Genomic DNA, 22,684 nt, shown 5'->3' with positions numbered 1-22,684 from the left:
TCTTTCTACAGTGCTGCTACAGTGTTACTAACGCGTCCTGCGGGCCCTGAGGAAAGACACAGAGGCGCGATCGTCTGCTCCTGGGAGAGAGTGAACCCTTGGCCCATGGGGCGACTCAGGGAGGAGCCCCAAGACATGCCCCTAGGGCGGTGAGCAAGTGCAGGCATGGGCGGAGCAAGTACACTGGAGGTGGGACGAACAGGGTCAGTCCCCCGCTGAGTTACACGCACCAGTGAAGTCAGATAGAGGCAGAGGGCTGGGAACGAAGAGACCAGGAACTGGAACAGGAGACTCTGGATCCTAGAAACAAGAGAAGAGTCAGCGTACATAGAAAAGATGAGGACTCTTGGAGACTTGGACGAGACGAGGACTCTTGGAGACTTGGACGGCACTGTCCCTCAGGGCGCCCTACACAGCCCGACATGGACTGGTCACGGACTACCCTGTCCCGCTGCGCACCCTACACAACTTGGAAGGCTGGTCACGGACCATGCAGAGAGCGGAACATGCACAGGAATGAGAAGAGGATCCAGACAGCGTTTGGGAGAAGTCCAGCTGGAAGGAGACTCCAGTCACCCGAAGACAGACACCAGATGAGACGGATTTATTCCCATGAAGGACGGCTGGAGACGGAGTCCGGTGGACGGCAAGACTGCTAACGGATTCTTCAGGATAGAGATAAGGAATGAAGGAGGACGGTACACAAGGGATTGGTACCTCCAAACGCAAGGGCATCAGGACACCTGGGCATCTGAACAATTTGAACGAGTGGACATCTGGATATCTGAGCATCTGGTTATCTGGAAGAGAGGTTGAGAGGACAACAGGACGAGTGGACATCCGGACATCTGGACAGGCGGACATCTGGGCGAGAGGACATCTGAACGTGTAGACAGACGTGGAACTCCAGGGCTTCAGGAAGGGAAGCCGAGGACTGGAACATACCACACAGGAGATCCAACGAAGGATGAGACCCAAGACATCAGGAACACGAAGAACATGAAACAAGAAGTCATCTGGCCAGGAGCAGCAAGATGGACCACGATGGAACTCCAGGGCGCTGGAGAAGTTCATGGAGCAAATGTAACTCCATTCCAAGGCCCTGAAGAACTAAAGCAGGGCCTTTATATAGGGCAGGACCAGGAAGAGCCCTAAAGACATCATCTGGTGGGGCCGAGCAGTACTTCCTGTCTCTGACCCTTTAAATAGTGAGGAGAGGCGCGCGCCTGCGCCTAGAGGGACCCCGGAGGCTGGAGAAAGGAGCCAAGGCCTGCGGCGGCATCCTGCCGATGGAGGAGGAGAAAGCAGGTCGGCGGCAGCTTCCTGCCACGAAGAGGAGCCATGCTGGGGGCGGAGTCCGACCCCGATGAAGAGGAGAGTGGCAGCGGCTCCATGCCGCAAGCGGGGATCCTGGCGGGGACCTCCCTGCCCGCTGAGGATGGCGTCAGCGGTGCGGCTCAAAGCCGTGAAGGGAAGAGAGGGACAGCAGGAGCGGCAAGGCTGAGAAGACAGAGAGAGGCGCTGCTCGGCGGCTGCCCAGGCTTCGAGGAAGAGGCAGCAGCGTTGGGCCGGAGAGGGAGAGAGATGAGAGCCTGTCCGGAATGAGGTCTGTGGGATGCTGTTTCCTCTGCTATTGTTGCCTGCCAGCAAGTTTCATAAACCTTTGATGGAAAGCCCCAAAGTTAGTGTCAAAAATAGGATGCAATGCTTCCTCCATTGACATTAATGGAAACAAATGAAATTAATGATCCGAATGAAACAAACGAGTCTCTAATACAAATTAAATAATTCACGAAACCGAACAAAAAATCTTTTCTGTGCACACACCTTTCAAACTTGGTGAGTTGAAATGGACCAATAGCGTTTGCAGCATGTACCATGAACACAGCGGATCCTCATAACTTGTCTCTGCCATGAATTTAAATCTAGTTACTACAAAGTGCACTATTAGATAAATAGGATACATCTGTGAGTCTATATTAGGCATAAGAAAACATAAATTAAAACTAAGTAAAGTGTGTGAGGGAGTACCTAACAGTACACTATATTCAAGGTATATTTATCCACACTTGGTTTGGTCCATGCTTATCTCCTATCATCATTTCATCACCCAGGGCTGGCTCCAGAGGGGAATCAAAAGGGTGTGGGCCCCCTCCTCCCAGACAAGGAACTTGTACTTCACAGTGGCCTGCCTCACAGCCTGGCTGGACAGTTTTGCAAGATGGAAAGATTCTTGACCCTTACCCACCCTGAAATTCACAAATTTCCTCTGTCACACACCCCCCCCCCCCCCCCCCCCCCCAAATACAAGCATTTCTGGAGCTGCTGCTGCTGTTGTCATTCTTGGTTTTATTGCATAGTTGCTTCTGACAACTTTTTTTTAAGCAGAGATTAATGTCCACCTGCTCTTACAGAGCTCCATCTCTTCTTCAAAGATTTTTTTTTTTACAGTTATTTTATGTTTCAACCTTTATTTTAAACTATACCTTGATGCATGCATGCTTGTCAAAACCTGATCATATGCATACTTTTATTTTTTAGAACCTGTTTTCAGATATTTTAAAGTTGTTTTATTTGGATGTAATGATATTAGGCATTTGACAAAGTTCCTCATGAGAGACTTTTAGGAAAAGTAAAAAGTCATGGGATAGGTAGCGATGTCCTTTCGTGGATTACAAACTGGCTAAAAGACAGGAAACAGAGTAGGATTAAATGGACAATTTTCTCAGTGGAGGGGGGTGGGCAATGGAGTGCCTCGGGGATCTGTACTGGGACCCTTGCTTTTCAATATATTTATAAATGATTTGTAAAGGAATATGACGAGTAAGGTAATCAAATTTGCAGATGATACAAAATTATTCAGAGTAGTTAAATCACAAGCAGATTGTGATAAATTGCAGGAGGATCTTGTGAGACTGGAAAATTGGGCATCCAAATGGCAGATGATGCATGCAGGGAAAAATAACCCATGCTATAGTTACATGGTTAGGTTCCACATTAGGAGCTATCACCCAGGAAAGAGATCTAGGTATCATAGTGGATAATACATTGAAATCATCGGCTCAGTGTGCTGCAGCAGTCAAAAAAGCAAACAGAATGTTAGGAATTATTAGGAAGGGAATGGTGAATAAAACAGAAAATGTCATAATGCCTCTGTATTGCTCCATGGTGAGACCACACCTTGAATACTGTGTACAATTCTGGTCGCCGCATCTCAAAAAAGATGGAGAAGATATAGAGAAGGACGACCAAAATGATAAAGGAGATGGAACAGGTCCATTATGAGGAAAGTCTATAGAAGTTAGGGCTATTCAGCTTGGAGAAGAAATGGCTGAGGGGGGGGATATGAGAGGTATAGAACGGTTACATGTGATTCGGTTATTTACTCTTTCAGATAATAGAAAGACTAGGGGGCACTCCATGAAGTTAGCATGTAGCACATTTAAAACTAATCGGAGAAAGTTCTTTTTCACTCAGCGCCAATTAAACTCTGGAATTTGTTGCCAGGGGATGTGGTTAGTGCAGTTAGTGTAGCTGGGTTTAAAAAAGGTTTGGATAAGTTCTTGGAGAAGTCCATTACCTACTATTAATCAAGGTATCTTAAAAAATAGCCACTGTTATTATTAGCATCAGTAGCATGAGATATACTCAATTTTTGGGTTCTTGCCAGGTAGTTATAGCCTGGATTGGCCACTTATGGAAACAGGATACTGGGCTTGATGGACCCTTGGTCTGACCCAATATGGCATTTTCTTATGATGTTATGTTATTACATTATTATGTTTGATATTGATTACATGATTTACAGTGCATTTATTTTAATTACTCTTTTGAGTCAATCAGTCCACTTTATATATTCATTTTAATTTTCCTTCAGGGAAGACACTGTAAATTATATTATTTCATTTTTCTCATTTACTACCACTATTTTCATTCTTCTCCTCATCTATTTTGGTTATTTGCCCCTCCCCTGCAAGTTATTTTGTAAGGAAAACAAAAATGTCATGTTTTGTTATGATTTGTTTAAGTGTGAACCTCCCCAAGATTAAAAAAAAAAATTGGCAGCATTTCAGTGGGTAAAACAGTCTTCCCCTCAGAAAGTCATGCTTTATGCATGGGCTTTTGTAGGGGTTTGTATAAAAAGAACAAAATTAAAAGGGCCTAGGAGTAAATCCAACGGAGGGAGGATTATAATCAAACAGGCAGGCGATATATCTAAGAATGTAGGTTACCCTGCCCATTTAACTTGCATCGGCTTTTGAAACACTCAGTTTTGTCTTGTAACATTTAAATGTGATCCAACAGAAATATTTTCAAATAGTCAAATTCCAACAAAGGAAAATGTGTGCAAATTTTTCTATGATTAGCAACACTATGATATGAGAACAAAATTGGCTTTGTATATTACTACTATTGTTTATCAGAATTATGTTGAGGACGTCTTTCTAGTATTGTTCGATGCTTACACTATAAAGACAAACTGTTCTTTGTTTATTTTTTCAGTGCCAAGTACTGATTCACTAACCAGCAATAAAAGTCCTCATCTGGGAAACAGCTTTCTACCTGACAGTTCACTTCCCATACTAAATCAGGTATATGTGTTATTTTGTGTTTGTTCTTCGTTTAGTTAAAACTGAGTGTGCAAAGTTCTAGAAAGCTTACAGTTCTGTGTGTTTATTTTAGGATCTAACCTCCAGTGGACAAAGCACCAGCAGTTCATCAGCTCTTTCCACTCCACCTCCTGCTGGGCAGAGTCCAGCTCAACAAGGCTCAGGACTCGCAGGAGTTCAACAGGTTAATGGTGTGACAGTGGGGGCACTAGCTGGTGGTATGCAGACTACAACCTCCACCATTCCTGCAGTGCCTGGAGTGAGTGGAATAATTGGAACCTTGCCAGGTAACCAGCTGGCAATGAATGGAATTGTAGGGGCTTTAAATGGGGTAATTCAGAACCCCGTCACACTAGCCCCAAACCCTACTCCTCTTACCCGTGGAGCAGTGCCACCTCATGTAACACCTACCCTGCCAACCAGCCTTGTTAATAGGTAAGAAATTAAATACAACATTTTCTTTATCTATTTGTGAAAGGTTGCAGTATCAGCTAAATTGTGTTTATGAATTATTTTTACCTTCAGTCTATTGTTTTTGTTTAGTCACAAAATGAGAGGTTCAATAGTATAATTAAACCAAAAAAATGATATCAATATTATATTTCTATTAGTTGACAAAGTTCAGGGAACACTAGGGAAAAAGCAAGATGAATTGGTTTATATTTCTTCTGTGCCCTCACTTTACAGAGCCATGATAATCCAAAATAAATTGCAGAAAAAAAATCAGTTTTATTTTGTTATTGTGCCCACAGTAGTAATTTTGAGGTAAATATTTTAACAAAATAATATATATAATAGTTGCACTAATGGCTCACAATCTTTTACATTATTTATTGGAAGGACATGCTCCCAAATAGTAGAACTTTTACAGAATTCATGCACCAGTAAGAGCTATAAGAACCAACTGATGACTTCTTATTGCTCCTTGTTGGTAAAGGAGTGTTTTTAATGATTTCTGAAGTTACTCTGGTTTTCTACTTCTGCTACCTCTTGTTTTTCTGGTTTTCTTATTTTTATCTAGTTAGGGCCCTTTTTAGTCACAGGAAGATAAATTTTCAGCCTCCTCACGGTGCTTGTAGACACTTTATACTTTGTTCTTGTGGGCCTGCAAGCTAAGTTTCAAGAGGAAATGCCCGTTGGCAGCTGGTTCTGCAAGGATTTTAAAATGAAATCTTTGCACATACTTCTGCTGGCCCACCTTAACCCTGCCCCCAATATTGCCCTTTTGCCCTGTGGGGAGGGGGGGGGAGGGGTTTGACAATTTTTAAAGGCTTAATTTCCATGGGTTAAAACATAAAGAATTCCTTTGAAAATTGCTGCTTAGGTATTTACCCAGATAGATTGTCATTGTTTAACATTGTCCCTCTCATAACAACTAAAACTACACAGCATGCTTTCATAGCTTACATACTTTTAGCTGGATTAAAAAAAGAGGCACACCTGGTAGCTTGGTTGTGTCCTGCCATGCAGAGGATCATCATCAGGCCTTTCACATACATACTGGGTTGGCTGAGGATGTAGAGACAATGTTCAAGGCACCTAGGAAGGGATTCAATCATGTTCCTGCCCCTAAGATCATGTTGTTCAGTTTAATTTTAATACTTGCTCTTGTTATCTGCATTATTAACTAGTTCTTGTTTCTCCTATCTTTGAGTTCTCTGTAAATTGCTGATAAGCTAAATTTATGTTTCAATGTGAACCGATGTGATATTCACAGTGTATGTCGGTATATAAAAATCCTTAAATAAATAAAAATAAATGTTCATTGTTAAGGGAGATACCTATGGTACAGAGTTCTAGAGGGAGCCTTTTTTTATGACTCCTGGCCTCAGGACTATTGTTGCAAAGACCAGAGAAGGAACAGTGTAACGGAGGATGTATTAAAATGGGGGGAAATCCCTAGGTAGTTTTGAATGAAAGTTCATGATGACAAAATCCCAGCATTAGAACCAATTGAGCTGAAAAGAGAAAGAAGGAACTACCAGGCCATAAAAGAAAAGAGGCATTCTTAGCGGTGTCTTAGGTCATTGGAGGAAAACAGTATTTATACATTTGATTTTCATTTATCGGCTGCCGTCAGATATAGCAGATGCAAAGTATATTGACACTTTGCGTAGCATCCATAGTGCACAAGCACCACCAACTTTCAAAAGGAGTGTGCAGTGCTCCACCACTAAAAAGCTATCCCTGTAGCCGTGAAGAAGATCCACAATACAAGGCCGCCACGGGAGCCCATCCCTGTAGAGGCAAAGAAGGCCTATGTAGAGGGGGTACCCAAAGTTAATACAATTAAACGTGAGGAGGGGCTGCTGAGGAAGCCGAACTTTCCCCAAGGCACTCAACCATGGCAGGGGAAGGAGACAGGAATGGCAGTTCTCAATTTTGATGCCGGACCCAATGTGACGCAGAGAGGGAAGGGACTTGTCAACTGGAAGCTGGCCTTTCTGTCGCCTACCTTGGCGTTTCTAACTGGATGAAGCAGGGCAGCAATGGTAACTAGATCCACGATACTGACAAGATCAGAGGAGGGGCCCACAAAGAAAACACTGTCAGGCCACCCCAGCATTCCCTGCCTTTCCACTATGCCCAGATGCAATGCTTTGAGGAGCAGAAAGAGGTAAGCAGCGACGAGGCCAGAACAGTTGATGGGAGGCAGCAGCGGTGAATTACCCTCAATTAGCGCTGCCGCAGTTTAAAAAAAAGGAAAATGAACTGCAAATGGCGTCTTTGCCATGAGAAAACCCCGATGCAAAGAGCACATTCGGGCCGCAGTTCGATGATGAAGTGCTTTCTCAGTGGCCTCACCTTACTTCATGCTTTCTGTCACTGCCCCTGCTGCTCTCCTGAAGTGGCCTGATACTGTCACCGGCTTACTCTCCTTCATCGGCCTGCTCCTTGATCCCACGATACTCTCCCTTCTTCTTCTTCACAGTATTCAGGCTCCTCACAGTACCGTGGCCATCATCCTCCAGACATTTTCCTGCACAATCGCGGCTGCACAGGGCCCTTTCCTAAGGACGCTTCAGTCTTTGCCGTTACTCCAGGCCTGTCTCTCAAACACGGCTTACTACTGCCACCGCTGCTGTTGCTGCTCCTCGCCACTGGACCTTTAGCCTCTGGCAGTCCTTGGTAGCCACACGCGGAGCTGTCACTTGCTCCCATGTCTCTGACTCCAGCTCAAGCTGTTTCAGGCCCCTTCATCCTTAGGATCCTCCTCAGTTCCCTTAAAGGCTTAGGACTCAGGTAAGTTTTGTTTTTAATTTATTAACTTTAGGTACCCCTTTTACACCCATGATGCAAGGGTGCCACCGGAGCCCATCCCCGTGGCAGCAGAAGAAGGGATTTGGGGATGAGGCCCGGTGCAGGCATATGAGAATGGGAGCCTGAGTTTGGGTGAGTATGTGTGTAAGAATGGGAGCCTGAGTGTTTTGTGTGTGTGTTAGAGAATGGGAACCTGGGGGGGTGCGCGTGTGTGTAAGAATGGGAGTTTGGGTGTGTAAGGGAGTCTTTGAGAGAAAACAGCCTGTATGTGTGTGTGTGTGTGTGTGAGGGAGGAAGGGAAGAAGAGAGAAGAAACAAAGAATGCCCTGGAGAAGGAATTAGGAAAAGATTGACCAGGGAAAACTGGAAAAAAGAAACCGAGACCAACTGATTAGAAAAATAAAAAGATCAGACAACAAAGGTAAAAAAAAAAAAATAATAATTTATCCCAGGACAAGCAGGATGCTAATCCTCACATATGGGTGACGTCACTGACAGAGCCCTATCACAGAAAACTTTCTGTCAAAGTTTCTAGAAACTTTTGACTGGCACACTGAGCCCACGGAGCATGATCAGCATGCCATGATCCCTTGAGCCACAGGGGTCTCCCTTCAGTGTTCGTTTTTCCGCGCTGCAGTTAGCATCGCGATGAAGGAGCCCTGTGTGAATTTCTTCACACAAACTTGAGAATAAAAAGTTTTAAATATATCTCATTTCATCCCCTACATAGGGGTCTCCCTCCGACCACTGGCCGGTGAGTAAAAAATTTTTTCCCGCTCGATCCAGGTGAACTTAATTTTTTTTGTCAGATGGCTGTCGATGGCTGTCCAGCCTTCATTATGACCACGGGCTTCAAAAAATGCCCGAACTGCACTCGCACAATGTCAATTACCGACCCGCACATCGTGTGTGTTTTGTGCCTAGAGCAGTCGCATGAAGTTTCTTCCTGCCCACAATGTGCGGAGATGACCGCCAAGGGCAGAAAGGCCCGACAAGAAAAATGGAACATCTTTTCCATATACAACTTATGCCATCGACATCGACTCTATCGTCTCCGGCTGGAACGTCAAAAAGATTAGTAGTTCGCAAGCGTCGCACAGATGGCTCCGGAGACCGACTATCCCCAGCTCCACCTGCGGCATCGATAAAATCGACATCCGGTCTTGAAAAAGCCACGGAGCATAAACAAAAGCATCGACATACTTCGACGCCAGAGGCCTTACTATTACCAAGAGAACCATCACCAAAGTGGTCTCGTCTCCAAGGACTATCGAGGCCTACTACTTCGAGGCGTTCCCCACCTTCAAAGGTGCCGGGCATCGAGCCACCACAGGGCCCTGTGGAAGAGCCGATGATGCCTTCTCTGCCACCACCTATAACTGCTCTGACCTCTCCAGCTATAAGGGAGGAACTGGATGGATTTATCCGCCAGGCAGTGAGAGAAGCTCTCAGAGATCTTCGTCCATAGACACCACTGGAGCCGATGCCGATACCGGATTTGTCAATATTCCAGCCACTGATGTCAAAGCTCAATGCCCTGATCGGAGCTCTTCCAGTGCAGCCTGTCACTCCTATTCCAATTGGTGACAATGATGTTTCTGGTACTTCTCTACCGTCTGCACCTCAGCCGGGGTCCTCTGGACTCTCCAACCGAGAATTCCAGTCTCACCGTCGATACCATTCTTTTCACCACAAAAATCATCAATGCCATCAAGGCTGCCTCGTGTTTCTCCTCCAAAGCATACTCCATCAGATTCTTGGGAAGATAGAGACACCGACACATCTTCAGAGGACTTCATGTCTGAACCGTCCCCACATGAAGACAGAAAAAAGTCACCCCCAGAGGACCTGTCTTTTACCAATTTTGTAAAAGAGATGGCTGACACTATTCCTTTTAAACTAGTGTCTGAAGAAGATACCAGACAACAGACCTTAGAGGTTCTACAGTTTGTAGACCCTCATAAGGAAGTACTAGCAATTCCAGTACATGAGGTCCTAGTAGAACTGCAGCATAGATTATGGGAACACCCTTGCTCAGTTCCACCGGTAAATAATAGGATGGAAACCACCTATCTGGTGCAGTACATCCCTGGTTATCAGAGGGCCCAACTTCCACATCAATCTGTGGTGATTGAATCTGCTCAGAAAAAATCAAAGAGAGTATGCTCTCATTCATCGACTCCACCAGGAAAAGAACAAAAGTTCTTGGACACTCTGGGCAGGAAAGTCTTTCAAGGCTCAATGCTTACTTCCAGAATAGCGTCATATCAACTTTGTGATGCAATATCAGCACAACCTCTGGAAACAGATGCAACAACTAGCTGAAACTTTGCCTCAACAGTATCATGACTCAGTTAGTGACATTATCCACAAAGGTTTGGAAGCAAGCATGAGATCTGTGCTGACTATGACAGTTTTGAGACTTCTTCATGAGTAGTGGCAACTGGTATCAGTGCATGTCGTTGGGCCTGGCTCAAGGCTTCTGATATCAGGCCTGAAGTTCAAGAAAAGCTGGTAGATTTACTTTGTGTGGGCGATAACCTTTTTGGAACAAGAGTTCAAGATGCAATAGCCCAACTTAAAGAACTCTCTGAAACTCTGCGTCAACTATCTGCTATCCCACAAAATGCTTCATCTGCCTCACACTGCCCGGCACGAAAGGATAGCAGAAAACCCTACTATAGGCCACATAGGTACTATCCACCAGCACCCAGTGGAAGAGCATCCAGACCGCTGCAAAGATCCCAGCCTAGACAACCGAGGGTTTCTAGGCCTCAACCTCCCCCTCAAACAGGCCCAGCATCAGGCTTTTGAAAAACAGCCAGAAGACAGCAGCCACTCCATCAACCCCAAACCAACCATACCAGTGGGAGGTCGAGTCTCTCTCTTTCACACCCATTGGTCAAATATCACAACAGATCAATGGGTACTATCAATTATAACACGAGGTTACCAACTGAATTTTCTCACAGTACCAAAAGACTCTCCACCAAAGTCTCTTTGGATACACAGGGATCATATTACTCTTCTGCAAGCAGAATTATCCACCCTTCTGAGAACTAGTTCCCCGACATCAGCAGGGCAAAGGATTCTACTCCCATTATTTCCTCATTCCAAAGAAAACAGGAGGCCTACTCCCATCCTAGACCTCCGAAATCTCAACAAATTTCTACAGAAAAAGAAATTCAGAATGGTCTCCTTAGGCACCATGCTTCCTCTTCTTCAGACAGGAGACTGGCTCTGTTCTCTGGATCTACAGGATGCTTACTCTCCCATTGCAATATTCCCTCCTCTTTGCAAGTTTCTGTGTTTCATAGTGGGTCATCAGCATTACCAATACCGGGTCCTGCCATTCGGACTTGCCTCAGGACCCAGAGTGTTCACAAAGTGCCTAGTGGTAGCAGCAGCTCATTTTCACAAGGAAAGTGTATACGTTTTTCCTTACCTGGACGACTGGCTCATCAGAAGCCAATCACAACAAGGAGCTCTCACCTCTCTCAGGCTCACAATCAATCTGCTCCATTCGCTGGGATTTCTAATCAACTACCAAAAATCCCACCTCATCCCATCTCGCTTACTGCAATTCATCAGAGCAGAGTTGAATACCATAATATCAAGCGCCTTCCTCCCAAAAGACCGGGCAGAGACACTCTCCTCATTAGCACACTCTCTGCGCTTAAAGAAACAAGCAACAGCACATCAGTTTCTAACTCTACTTGGCCATATGGCCTCCACAGTTCATGTCACTCCTATGGCCAGATTAGCCATGAGAATGACCCAATGGACATTAAGATCACAGTGGATACAAGCCATTCAACCGCTGTCATCCCCAGTTCAAATAACCCACCAGCTACTCCTATGGTGAGCGAACAAGGACAACTTGCGCAAAGGCCTACCCTTCCAACAGCAAATTCCACAAGTAACTTTAACTACAGATGCATCCACCTTAGGTTGGGGAGCTCACATAAGCAATCTCCAAACCCAGAGTACTTGGACAAAACTCGAAGCAATATTTCAAATCAATTTCTTGGAACTTCGAGCTATACATTATGCTCTACATGCATTCAAGGACTGCCTTTCACACAAGTCTGTACTAATACAAACAGACAGTTGCCGTGTGGTACCTGAACAAGCAAGGAGGTACAGGCTCGTATCTTCTTTGTCAAGAAGCCGCACAGATTTGGGACTGGGCCCTGACACATTCTAAGTTTCTCCAGGCCACTTATCTGGCAGGCATTCACAACGTAGTAGCGGACTGACTCAGTCATCAATTCCAACCTCACGAGTGGTCCCTGGATCCCTTAGTAGGGACCAAGATATTTCAACGTTGGGGTCAACCAATGATGGACCTCTTTGCATCCCAACTGAATCACAAAGTGGACAGCTTTTGTTCCCTGCACAAACAGGGAACTCAATTATCCAGGGACGCCTTTGCTTGCCCCTGGAACTCAGGTCTTCTATACGCGTATCCCCCAATACCGCTAATAACCAAAACCCTAGTGAAGCTACAACAGGACAAGGGGTCCATGATACTCATAGCCCCGTATTGGCCTCGACAAATGTGGTTTCCCATACTTCTCGACCTCTCGATCAGGGAGACTGAGTACAACTCTCATAACTCAGGATCAGGGCAGGTTACTCCATCCCAACCTTCAATCCCTATCTCTAACAGCCTGGATGTTGAAAGCTTGATCTTGCAACCACTCAATCTTTCAACTAATGTCTCTCAAGTGCTTGTAGCTTCACGTAAGCCTTCCACGCGAAAAAACTACTTCGACGTGGAAAAGATTCACCATGTGGTGTGCACAAAAAAGTATTGACCCTTATTCCTGCCCCACATCATCTTTACCAGACTATCTATGGCACCTTTCAGACTCTGGTCTCCAAACCTCGTCAGTAAGGGTACACTTAAGTGCAATCTCGATAGGGGAGGCAAGATGGCGGCATAGTACGAGACACGGAACGCTCGTGCTGAATCCTTTCTTCTTTCCCTGAAAGAATATTGCGCTATGCCTGCAAAAAGAAAAGGCAAAGTAAGGATTTACCCTTCCGAATTCTTACCGCCAGTTACTCAGCTTGACATCGAGCATTTCTTGTTCACTCCAGAAGATCAGGGATCTGAGGAGCCCGTTGGAAACCCCTGCGAAGGAGAGTGGGGAGTTCCCTTGGAGGAATCTTCCCTGAGCTCCGACCAGCATCAGCCCCCAGCCCAGCGAGATCCCGGTGGAGACACAGCCCAGGCGCCCACCGATGACGCGGAGGAGGCAACGAGGCAGGAGGGGGTAGTCTCCACTGAAGTGTCGAACGCTGTGAACTCCCCAGACGCCATGGAGGAGATTGACCGCGGCGATCAAGGAGAGGAGACTGGACTGCTGGAGAACCCCGGAGGGAATGTGAGAGAGGGGGTGTCTCCAGAGGATCATCGTGCCCAGATGACATCGAGTGCTGGGGGTGAGTTGACGGTAATACCACCTAGACTGGAGTCCATTACTTTGGAGACTATTTGGGAATTATTGGTGGTGGGGCTTGGGGCCTCACTGAATAGGGTGGAAAAAATGGACTCTGTTGCCTATAATTTTCAACAGAAAACTGATGCAATTCAAGAGCAAGTACAAGAAATTACGAATAAAGTCGGCGTGGCAGAGAACAAGATAAAGGCACTACAAGATTTTAATGGAACTATTATTAGAGATCAGATATCCTGTTCAAGACATTTGGGAGCTATTGAAAACAGTTCTAAATATCTTAATATAAGGATTTTAAATTTTCCAAAAATTGCTGGAGAGATTTCCTTTATTACATTGAAAAGATTTCTTACAGAAGCTCTCTCTTTTCCCTTAGATAATATTCCCTCTATTAATTGTTGTTACTTTTTGAATAAGAGAGCTTCTTCTAGAGGAATAAATTCAGTAAATATACCAGCAAGTTTGACCAGTTTTTTGGAAAATTCTACGGATGTTATAGAGAGGAATACTCTCTTGGCATCATTTATATATAAACAGGATGTGAATAATGTAATGAAATCTTATTTTAAGAAGTTTCCCCTAATGTTCTATGGCCAGTCGGTTAAGTTATTTCCTGATTTGGCGCAGGCCACTCAAATCAGGAGAAAATAATTTCTTACTTTGCGACAGAAGGTTATAGCCTTAGGATTTTCTTTTGTCTTACGTTATCCGTGTAAGTGTATTTTAAAAAGAGGCACAGAGATTTTTATTTTTCTTCAGTTTGATCAGTTTCAAAAATTCGTGGAATCCCGGCAACCCACTACTTCTTCCCCAATTACTCCTAATGAGGAGAGGGTTTAAACTTAAAATGCTGGAGTTTAATCTATGTTAGTGCCCGTGACAAAGGATTGTTTAGTTTTTTTCTTTCTGTAATCTTAAAGATTTCACTGCTTCCAGGCCTTAAGTTTCTATATAAAAAAATGGCTGTTCAAATATAAATGGAATAATAATATGATGGTGAGGTTTCTACTCTTAATTTCCTTGTTAATATTATTACAGTATAATTGTGTAATATCACCTGTATGGTTAATTTAATGTTTTCCTAATTTGTATAAGAAAAATTGAATAAATAAAGAATTGAAAAAAAAAAGTGCAATCTCAGCTTACGATCATACTACAGGGGATGCACCAGTAAGAGTGCAACCTCGTGTCAGTAGATTTATGAAAGGTTTAATTCACCTTAAACCCCTGATACGGCCACCAGTCACAGAATGGGACCTTAATGTATTAACAAGACTCATGCGTTCTCCTTTTGAACCCATGAATTCCTGCGATGTTAAATTTCTCACATGGAAGACTATCTTCTTAATAGCCATTACATCTGCTAGAAGGGTTAGTGAGTTACAAGCACTTGCCACCTACTCACCCTATACAGAATTCCTACATGATCGAGTGGTACTCTGTACACACCCAAAATTCCTTCCCAAGGTAGTTACAGAATTCCATTTGAATCAGTCCATAGTCTTGCCCACATTTTTCCCAAGACCTCACTCTCACCAAAGTAAGAGGTCTTTGCACGCCTTGGACTGTAAACGTGCACTTGCATATTACTTAGACCGCATTGCAGTCCATAGGAAATCCACTCAACTCTCTGTTTCTTTTGACCCAAACAAACTCTCTCCAACTGGCTTGCAGATTGTATAGAGTTCTGCTTTGAAAAAGTAGGCCTTCCTCTCCAAGGGCGAGTAAAGGCGCATTCAGTAAGAGCAATGTCAACCTCAGTAGCACACTATCGTTCAGTGCCAGTAGCTGACAGATGTAAAGCTGCAACATGGAGTTCTCCTCACACTTTTGCAGCTCATTACTGTTTGGACAAAGAAGGACGACAAGATTCAGCCTACGGACAATCTGTCTTAAAGAACTTATTTCCAGTATTATCCCAACTCCTTCTACATCCAACCTGCTGTGATTTCAGGCTGCCCTAATTTTTCCAAAATTACACCAATTGTTGTGCCTGTTGCACAAGTTGTATGCTGTTGGTCCACTACAAATATGACTCAGCCTGTAGCTTGTTAATCACCCATATGTGAAGACTAGCATCCTGCTTGTCCTGGGATAAAGCAAAATTGCTTACCTTGTAATAGGTGTTATCCCAGGACAGCAGGATGTAGTCCTCACGAAACCCACCCTCCACCCCGCGGGGTTCGTTTTATTATTTTATTTTTGCTAATGCTTATCGCTACATACAAGACTGAAGGGAGACCCCTGTGGCTCAAGGGATCATGGCATTCTGGGCATGCTCAGTGGGCTCAATGTGCCAGTCAAAATTTTCTAGAAAATGTGACAGAAAGTTTTCCGTGATAGGGCTCAGTCAGTGACGTCACCCATATGTGAGGACTACATCCTACTGTCCTGGGATAACACCTATTACAAGGTAACGTACACATGCTTACTGTGACTCCAACATCATTCTAGCTTCAACAGCAAGAGGAAATGTGGAATAAAGGATCTGCACTCACAAAGGGGGGAGTAGCTGGCTTGTTACGGCGGTTACTACCCCAAACCAAATAAGCCTGTTACTTCAATTTCTTTTTTTGTACTAACAATTTTTATTAGATTATCAAAAGAATACAAAATAGACAGCACTATAAGTCATAACAACATAACATACAAAATTGAAATACAGTGCTTCCGTCCCCCCCCCCCCCAACGAATCTCCCCCCCCCCTCCCCACGTCCATGTGCTCAGAAAGTGAAAAGCTGTAAGATCCAGAATCAATGCAGTACAATGTGAAGTGGTTACATCGAAAGAAAAAAGAAAAATAAAAATAATTATTGGCTAATAACAAAGTCGTGCGGAGCTCAGGCTGCTATCCAAGTTAAGACAATGTTTGTCGACGTTCCCAACGCAGGTAAGGGGCCCAAACCGCCTGGAACTTAGGAACATCCACATGCAAATCCGCCGTGATCGCTGCCAGCTTACAAGAGAGATGAACCTTTTGCTGCACCATCGCCAGCGAAGGCGCTTCTGTTTGTTTCCAGGCGTGTGCAATTGTCAATCTAGTTGCAATAAAGACTTGATGGCATAAAAGTGTGTGAGTTTTTCGTAAGGTTATGATCGGGTGATGTAGAAGCATAAAACTAGCCCGGTATAGTCCAGAAACTCCCAGTAGGCGTTCCAGCCATGCCGCTACTGCAGCCCATAGGTCCGCTACTTTCGGGCATTGCCACCAGATGTGGAAGAAAGTCCCCGGATGGCCGCAATTCCGCCAACACTGAGCATCCAAATGAGGATACCGTCGATGCAGGAGATGAGGAGTGAGATACCAGCGGGTTATCATTTTATAACAATTTTCCTGATAAAGGGCTGAGACAGAGCACCGGCGGGCCTGATTGTATATGTTGAGCCAATCCTTTTTAGTTAACGTTAGGCCCAAGTCCTGCTCCCAAGCTCCAGTGTGGGGAAAGGGTTTCTCATCAGGTCCCGCCAGGAGGGCGTAAATTTTTGATATCATCCCTTTGGTTTTGTCAACTGCGGCACAAAGGTGTTCGAACTGAGATTTGCCCCTATGTATAGAGGCTTTCATTCTGGATGACCGAAGAAAATGTAGCATTTGACTGCCCGCCAGAAAGTCGGTAGGAGGTAAGTGGTAGTGAACCTGTAATTCTGGCCACGTCATCAAGGTCTCGCCTTTAAGCAAATGTTCAATGCGAAGAATTCCCTTCCTTCGCCAGGCGTTGAACACCCCATGTTGGCAGCCAGCTGGGAATTGTAGATGGTTATATAGTCCAGTGGTATGATAGTAGTAGCGGTCTCCCGCCAGTTTCACCTTCCAGCGGAAGGTGAAACTGGCGGGAGACGTATCGTGGTTGCCAGGGCTCCCGTCTGCCTGCCCGTCGGCAACCAAGTACTACGCTGCTGCCAGAAAAGATCAGTCAGTGGCATGCCCCCAAGCACCTGTTCCTCAAAGAAGGCCCATTGCTTTGGAGATCGACGGCTATGGGCATCGGTGATCGCCTTAAGTTGTGCAGCTGCATATAGCCACATTAGGTTTGGAATTCCAAGGCCCCCCCCGATCGCGAGGCTGAAACAGTAGGCGCAGCGACACCCTGGGAGGGCGCCGACGCCAAATAAAGTCAAAAAGTATTTTCTGCCAGGAGCGAAGAATCGCTGAAGTAATATAGATGGGAATGGTATGAAAAAAATACAGAAACCGAGGAATGACATTCATTTTTATAATCGCCACCCTCCCCAACCATGAATATTGTCCCCTATCCCATAAGTGAAGATCCTGTTCAATCCGTTTCAGCAGTGGTGTATAATTTAGACGAAAGAGCTCATGAAAATTCGCTCCAATGTGAACACCTAAGTATTTCAACACCTTATGGGAGACCTTAAAGGGGTAAAGTCGCGCCAGCTCTCCCATGATTGCAGAGTCAGTATTTATATTCAATAACTCCGTTTTATCCAGATTAACCTTGAGGCCAGACACCCCACTAAACGCCCGCAGTTCCTCCGCTACTCCGTCAATGGAAGTCAGTGGTCGTGTAAGGGTGAGGAGTATGTCGTCCGCAAAAAGAGAGATTTTCATGGGGTTGGGCTTCATGGGCACTCCGGTTATAGAGTCAGAGGTGCGGACCCTGAACGCCAGAGGCTCTAAATACAGGGCGAACAGTAAAGGAGATAGAGGGCACCCCTGGCGTGTCCCTCGATGGACCTTGAAGAACTCCCCATACTGCCCATTAATCTTAATGCGGGCTCCCGGATCCTGATAAAGGCATTGAATCCAACGTAAGAACCCTGTACCAAAAGACATTTTCTCCAAAACAGCAAATAAAAAATCCCAATGGACCAAGTCAAATGCCTTCTCGGCATCGATGGCCATCAACACCATAGGGACCTTCGCTGTCTTAGCCCACCAAATCGCATCTATCACCTTACGCACATTGTCGGCTGCCGTCCTACGGGGTATAAAGCCCACCTGGTCGCTATGTACCAAACAAGGGAGGATGGTATTGAGCCTGGCTGCCAGTACCTTGGCTAAAAGCTTTATATCAACGTTGAGCAAGGAGATAGGTCGGTACGAACCACATTGCGTGGGGTCTCGGCCGGGCTTCGGAAGAACCGTTATGCCCGCCACATTGGCATGAAGAGGTAATGAGGCACCGTCCCGTAAGCCATTAAAATAGGCAGTCAAAGGGCCCACTAATTGAGAGCTAAACTTTTTATAGTAACCCCCAGAAAAACCGTCCAATCCTGGGGATTTGCCGGCTTTCAGATCCCGGATGGCCTCCTGTATCTCTGTCTCCTGGATGGGGGAGTCCAAATAGGTTTGCTGGGACTTAGTCAAGGAGGGCAGGGGTATGGTCGCCAGGTAATGATCCACCTGAGCTGGTGTGATCGTAGCATCTGCCACATAGAGCTGGGCATAATACTGAGTGAAACAGTGTCGTATATCTTTAGTGGCAGTCATCATAAGGCCCTGTCTATCCCGGATTTTAGCTATGAGGGTCGAGTAAGTACGCTGCTTGAGGAGTCTCGCTAGAAACCGGCCCGCTTTATTATTACCTTCGTAATATCGTTGCTTAGCCCGGAGCATAGCATGCGTTATCTGCTCAGCATCCAGTAAATGCAATTCAGTGCGCTTAAGCCGGAGACGGGCCAGCGTGTCCCGAGCCCGTCGTTGGGAATGTTCCCGTGTCAGCTGTGCAATATCCGCCAAGAGTGCTACACGCTTGGCCTCCCTTTGTTTCTTCAAAGCGGAGGCAAGTGCAATCAAATGACCTCTCATGACTGCCTTAGATCCCTCCCAGAAAACCCCCGCGTCCCTCACCGTCCCCCTGTTCAAAGTCAAGTAGTCCCGTAGGTGGGCCGTCAATTGGTCACCATGTACAGGGTCCCGGAGTAGTTCGTCCCGAAGGCGCCAAAATCTACACCCCTGATCTTGATCCAGCAGGCTAACGGTGAGCCACACTGGAGCATGATCGGTCCACGTAATATCCCCTATTCCTGTGGTCAGTACCTGATTTTGAATTCCCTTATCCACCAGCAAGAAATCCAGGCGGGAATATGTGTCATGTGGATTAGAATAAAAGGTGAAAGTGCGAGACGTAGGATTTCTCTGCCGCCAAATATCTATAAGACTCCACCCCTGCATTAAAGTCTTCAAGGAGGAAGTGGCCTTCCAGCTCCCTGCCTTTCTGGGGTGGGAGGAGTCTACCCTAGGGTTCCTCACTACATTGTGATCCCCGCCCCAAATCAATAGTCCCTCAGCATAGGTGGATAGCACGTCTTCTAGTTTTGCAAAAAAGAGATGCTGATCCACTGTAGGTGCATAAACGCTCACTATAGTATACAGTCGCCCAGCCAGCCGGAGTTTCAAGAGAACATAGCGTCCGTCAGGATCAACCACATGTGACAGATGTTCAAAAAGGACAGATTGTGCCACAAGGATACCCACACCTGCATATTTAGAAGTAGGAGAACTAGCGGCGAAATAACCGTGAGGGTAGCCGGCAAAGCTCAACAAATGCTCATGGTGTTTCCTGGTGTGAGTCTCCTGGACAAGGGCAATATCAACATGCTGGCGCTTTAAGTCTCGAAAAAGGTGTTGTCTTTTCTGGAGAGTATTAAGGCCCTTCACATTCAAGGACCAAACCTTCAAAGCCATAAGGTATCCCTGATGGCTCGATGTATACCACACTGCTGAAACTTCTCCCAAGCTCCATTCCGGACTATCCCGTCACTCAAGATCTCCCCAGTACCGCCCCCCGAGCACATGGATGAGAGCCCCCCCTCCCCCTTCCCTCCAATTCCCGATATATCCCACATTGGGATAACTCCTATACCAGGGGTCCTAGAAACCCGTGAGAAGAGCCACCCCCCGGCCATATGACAACAAATCCCCACAAATATTCGGCCAAAACCCATGTAGCATAGAATAAGAGAAGACAACCTCTTAACTTTAAACAAATGCACATTCGTCAGAACTCATGTGCCCCAGAAAACAAGTGAGATACCCGCCAGTCCTTCATCCTGTAGAACCTGTGGTGGGCATTAGTCGCCCCCCGGGCGGCGTCCGCCCCTGGCATTCCAGTCGGCGTTTGTTGCCAACCCGTTGCCAACGCGGTGTCTTAATCGAGCTGGACAGCTGTGGCACTGTATCCGCGGCAACTGCTGGCAAGGGTATCTGGAGCTGAGTGAAAGCCTCTGACGCCTCCTCTAGGGTACGTACACGGAAGGTTCTCCCCTGGGATTCAAATTGAAGACCAAAAGGGAAGGTCCACTGATATCTGATGTTCCGATCCCGCAGCGTACTGGTTATTGGGCGAAATTCAAAACGCCGGCGCAATGTAGACGCTGCGAGGTCATTGAAAATGCTTAGCTTGTGGCCTTCCCAGGCCCATTCGCGCTGTTTGCGGGTATGTGCATATAGCCGTTCTTTCTCCTTGAAGGTCTGCAAGCATACTAATATGTCCCGGGGTTTTTCAGACCTCCTGGGGCCCAGAGTCCGGTGCGCCCGCTCGATATGGAAGCTGGGGCCTCCGTCAGCTACCTGCGCCCCCTCCGCCTCCCCCTCGTGCAGAATAGACTGAAAAATTTTTACCACCACAGCCTCGCTGTCGGCATAGCACTCCTCTTCGGGCACTCCACGTATGCGCAAGTTATTCCGGCGGGACCGATTTTCGAGGTCCTCTACCTTATCTGCCAGTAAGGCCTGTGCCTTCTCGCTGGAACGGAGCTCGGCGGCCATTTTGTGTACCACATCGTCCTGGCCCTCCACCTTGGTCTCCACTTCGTCCACGCGGCGTCCCAGCGCCGCGAGATCATCCCGGAGCTCCTCCATATGTTGCAGTAAGTCGGCCTTATGCTGCTTCATGTCGGCCCGCAGGTCGATGAACCAGCCCCTCATCTCTGCCCGCGACGGTAAGTCCGAGAGTGCTGCTGGTGCCGGGTGCTCTGCCTCCCCCGCTGCAGAGGGGCCGGCGAGCACATGTGCTTCAGAGTCCCTGTCTTCAGGCCCCGATTTTGCATACTGGAAGCGAGTTAAATCGCGGCTCGACTGCACGTTCGCCATCCCGGGTGCGGAGGCTGCGAGATGCTATCGTTTAGAGGGGCGTGCAGGCGGTAAAAAGGTGGGTTTCAGCCGTTGCGAAAGTGAAAAGCCGGGAGCTCTCCGGTTAGGCGGCCATTCTCGCCGGTGACGTCAGCGCGCCCCCTGTTACTTCAATTTCTATGCATATACAGCATAGTTCTCTGCTTCAACGGCAGGGGAGAAGAAAAAACTGATACTACACACATCCAGCAGAGCTCTCTGCTTCAACGGCAGGGGAGAAGAAAAAAGGGTTCGCACTCACAAAGCGGGGAGTAGCTGGCTTGTTACGGCGGTTACTACCCCAAACCAAATGTGCCTGATACTTCACTTTCGATGCATATCCAGCATGGCTCTCTGCTTCAACAGCATGGGAGAAGAATAAACTGATACTTCAAGCATATCCAGCATAGCTCCCTGCTTCAACGGCAGGGGAGAAGAAAAACAACCAATAAGGGCTGTATAACATAGTCTGAGTAAAACAAATAAGCATGGGTGTAGCTTGCTTATTGCGGCGGTTACTACCCCTACTACCCCTAACTAATCAAGCTAGATATTTCACTTGGATGCAGCTCCATCACTGCTTTCTACATTAATGGTGGGGGTGGAAGGGAAATAGAACCAAAGAGCTAAGAGAAACAGATAAGTATGAAAGAAAAAAGTGTGTGAAGCTTGCTGGGCAGACTGGATGGGCCGTTTGGTCTTCTTCTGCCGTCATTTCTATGTTTCTATGTTTCTATATGTAAGCAATTTTGCTTTATTGTGAGTATTTAGTGATTGGATTATGCCATCTTTGGATATGAGCATTTCTTATATTTTTGTATTTCCACTATTCAGAGTCTGGTTTCTCAGGCTTTCTCTTTTGGTTTTGTTTGCATGTTTCTATTTCTAAATTGTAGTCCCTTATTTCTGTATTAGGTAAGGGTCTGTCTGTGTTCTGCCAGTGACTGAGGTGCAGTATTGCTGCTACCATGTAGTTTCTCTGTAGGGATTTGTGACAGTCCAGCTTGTTCTGTACCCCAGTAGGTAGTGTATTACTGTTCTAGGGCCTGGTGTAGTATTTGCATTGCTGCCGTTTCATAAGGTTGCTCTTATTTGAGTTCTGAGAGTCAGTGCTGTGATTGTATACTAAAGTAAGGTTCTAGGTGTATTTTTTTTTCCCGGGGTTTGTGTTACTTCACAAAATGTTTATCAGTAGAGGGAGTCTTTTTGCTGAGATGACACCAGAATTTGAATATATTTTTTACATCAGGTTGTAATGTGCTAAATAGCAAGTT

The 22,684-nt window shown here is 46.0% G+C and overlaps 1 protein-coding gene across 3 annotated transcripts in view; it reads left to right on the top strand.

Moving 5' to 3' along the window:
- Nucleotides 1–22,684, top strand: part of MLLT10 (MLLT10 histone lysine methyltransferase DOT1L cofactor) — a 785,717-nt gene that overhangs the window by 704,298 nt on the left and 58,735 nt on the right. For all 3 annotated transcript variants that reach the window (XM_029588723.1, XM_029588721.1, XM_029588724.1), the window contains 2 exons: nucleotides 4,504–4,592; nucleotides 4,684–5,045. In XM_029588723.1, the coding sequence (XP_029444583.1) occupies nucleotides 4,504–4,592; nucleotides 4,684–5,045 (451 nt within the window). The remainder of the gene's footprint in view (nucleotides 1–4,503; nucleotides 4,593–4,683; nucleotides 5,046–22,684) is intronic.

Source organism: Rhinatrema bivittatum, chromosome 2, assembly GCF_901001135.1.
Source record: "Rhinatrema bivittatum chromosome 2, aRhiBiv1.1, whole genome shotgun sequence".
NCBI classification, from domain to species: Eukaryota; Metazoa; Chordata; class Amphibia; order Gymnophiona; family Rhinatrematidae; genus Rhinatrema; species Rhinatrema bivittatum.
This window is presented reverse-complemented; position numbering and strand designations above follow the sequence as displayed.